Source organism: Anneissia japonica, unplaced genomic scaffold (genome assembly GCF_011630105.1).
Source record: "Anneissia japonica isolate Jap-2015-1 unplaced genomic scaffold, ASM1163010v1 scaffold3934_len446420_cov169, whole genome shotgun sequence".
Classification (NCBI taxonomy): Eukaryota; Metazoa; Echinodermata; class Crinoidea; order Comatulida; family Comatulidae; genus Anneissia; species Anneissia japonica.
Window position 1 is genome coordinate 169,439 of NW_022723069.1, and position 2,385 is coordinate 171,823.

The window sequence follows — 2,385 nt, forward strand, 5'->3', positions numbered from 1 at the left end:
ATTATTATTATTATTATTATTATTATTATTATTATTATTATTATTATTATTATTATACATTTTTTCCTTTTAAGGAATGGGAATATACATGCCTGTCGCTCATTTTGATTATTACGTTAATGGCGGGCACGACCAACCTGGATGCGATAAAGGTTTTATAAACCATATCGTCGTAGAAGGCGCAATTTATCAAGGTAAAACATGTGGCAGACTAGTCTACAATTATATCATCATCGATATGTGCAACTCTAAACAAAATATGTACATGTATCATTAAAAGTTTTATATATATATATATAGTTTTTATATAAAAATGTTTAGGCACACAACTCATGCCCTAAAGATTATCAGTAGCAAATATATCAATGTCCTACTTGTAGGTGACAATCCCCTTTACAAGACAATTTACTGTATATACACACACGATGCTTTACACAAACTATATCTCAATATAAAGTTTAGCAAGTGGAGTTGTTTTTGGTCGGGAGAAAAACAATCCTGCAAAAAGTGACAGGAATTGAACCTAGGACCCTGGAATTGGAATGCAAGCATCTTAACCACTTAACTCCACTCACGGGTTATTCAAGTACACTAATTGAGGCCATACCTGAATTTGCAGTTATCAAGATGTAAATGTTATTTATTGTATTGTGATTATTATGATACACCTCTTGAGTGTGCAACTGATGATATAAATGATGTCTGTCAATATATTATTCTTATTATCGTTATGTTTCTTTTCTTTCTTTCTTTTTTTTTTTTTTTTTTTTTTTCCATTTTTTTTTTTTTTTTTTTGCCAATTTTAGGAGGAGTTCAATTTGTTGCGTGTGAACACTTTAGATCATGTGACCTGTTTACTGAATCTATCAACTCGGACTGTTCGTTTTTGTCCCACGACTGCACAATTTTTGGTCATAAAGACGACGGGTACGCGAATTTTATTGACGGTCAGTGTTTCGGACCGTCGATAGACACAGCTCCACTGGGCTTTCATTCAAATGGCCCTATTGGTACAAAAGAGAATATAATCTATTTTCTGCGCACAAGAGATCAGATTAAGTATTGTGGTAAGATGGACTTCTGTCAATAACAGACATCAAGTTAGGGGAGATGCAGAGTTAAAATCTATTAAATAGAATGTAGTATGGTAATTGGCGAGCTTATTGGTAAGATTTCCACAACCTCTCACAATCTTAAGTGCTGACTTTACTCAAATTATACAGTGCTTTATCACTATAGAAAAGGTACTGAAACGGCCGTCTGACTTTGGACGACTGCGCTCTACAAGGATATTAACTATTCTTATGTGAATATGACTATTTTACTAAAACGCTAAATTCCTTTAAAATGATACATTTTTTAAATATTTTTTACCATTTCTACAGTATTATTAAACCAAAAAAATTAAATTGTTTGTTTGCCCTTCTTTAAAAAAAATGATATATAGGGGTGGGTGGAAAAAGTTTTTTTTTTTTTTTTCTTTTCTTTTTTTTTTAATCCTCATCAGATGGAATAAAAATAACCCACAGAGGCCTAGAATGGCAATGGCAATAAAGGAGCTTTGAATTTGTGCGACGACACGACGCTAGAACGGAATCACTCATGCGTGACCGTCATACCTGGCGTCCTACGTTCTCTACATACGTAGATTTCGCCAAATTGCGTTCCAGAATCTACTCAACGAGGGTTCCTTAACGTTCTCGCATGCGCAGGTGACTTTTAGTGACGTCATTACGTTCTACGTCCAAACGTCGTCGTGCAATCGAAAGGTCCCTACTATCTTACATCAGACAACAACTTTAGACTAATTTGTAGGTCATCTGGCAAAATATAAAAATAAATTCCCTCACAATTGTTTAATTTGTAATGAAAAATACAAAAAAAAAAAAAAAAAAAAACCTTTTTTTAAAGTTTTTTTGTTTTTCCGCCCCTATTTTTATCAATAAGTTAGAGGCGGGTGGAGGAGGGCAAACAAACAATTTATTTATTTATTTTGGCCTTGCATAAAGATCGCCACATGTCTGTCCATATTACCTTGTTGTGAAGTCAATGTCAGGATTAAAACTGCCGATTTTACCTGACTGAATATCAAATATTACGGTACTTATTCTATTTTTGCATTTCTTCAATATTTTTGCAACTATTTAAGGTTATCCATTGGAATTCAACGTATTTATTGATGATCCTGGATTTTTAAAAGGAGATAAAGAAAAAGGAAATCTGTTCATAACTTTGATTGGAAGCCTACAGCAGTCCGAACGGATTCTTCTAACACCGTAAGTACCGTACAATCATGACACGTTGTTTTACTTGATGTTAATTTGGAATCAATTGCGTAGCTAGAGGTTTTGGCGCCCGGGGGAAAGATTGGAAAATTGCGCCCAC

At 33.8% G+C, this 2,385-nt stretch overlaps 1 protein-coding gene across 1 annotated transcript in view; it reads left to right on the forward strand.

Moving 5' to 3' along the window:
• The window catches only part of LOC117112093 (pancreatic triacylglycerol lipase-like), a 7,804-nt gene that overhangs the window by 3,219 nt on the left and 2,200 nt on the right, over positions 1-2,385 (forward strand). The window contains exons 4-6 of the mRNA XM_033255143.1: positions 75-194; positions 807-1,067; positions 2,150-2,276. Of these exons, the coding sequence (XP_033111034.1) occupies positions 75-194; positions 807-1,067; positions 2,150-2,276 (508 nt within the window). The remainder of the gene's footprint in view (positions 1-74; positions 195-806; positions 1,068-2,149; positions 2,277-2,385) is intronic.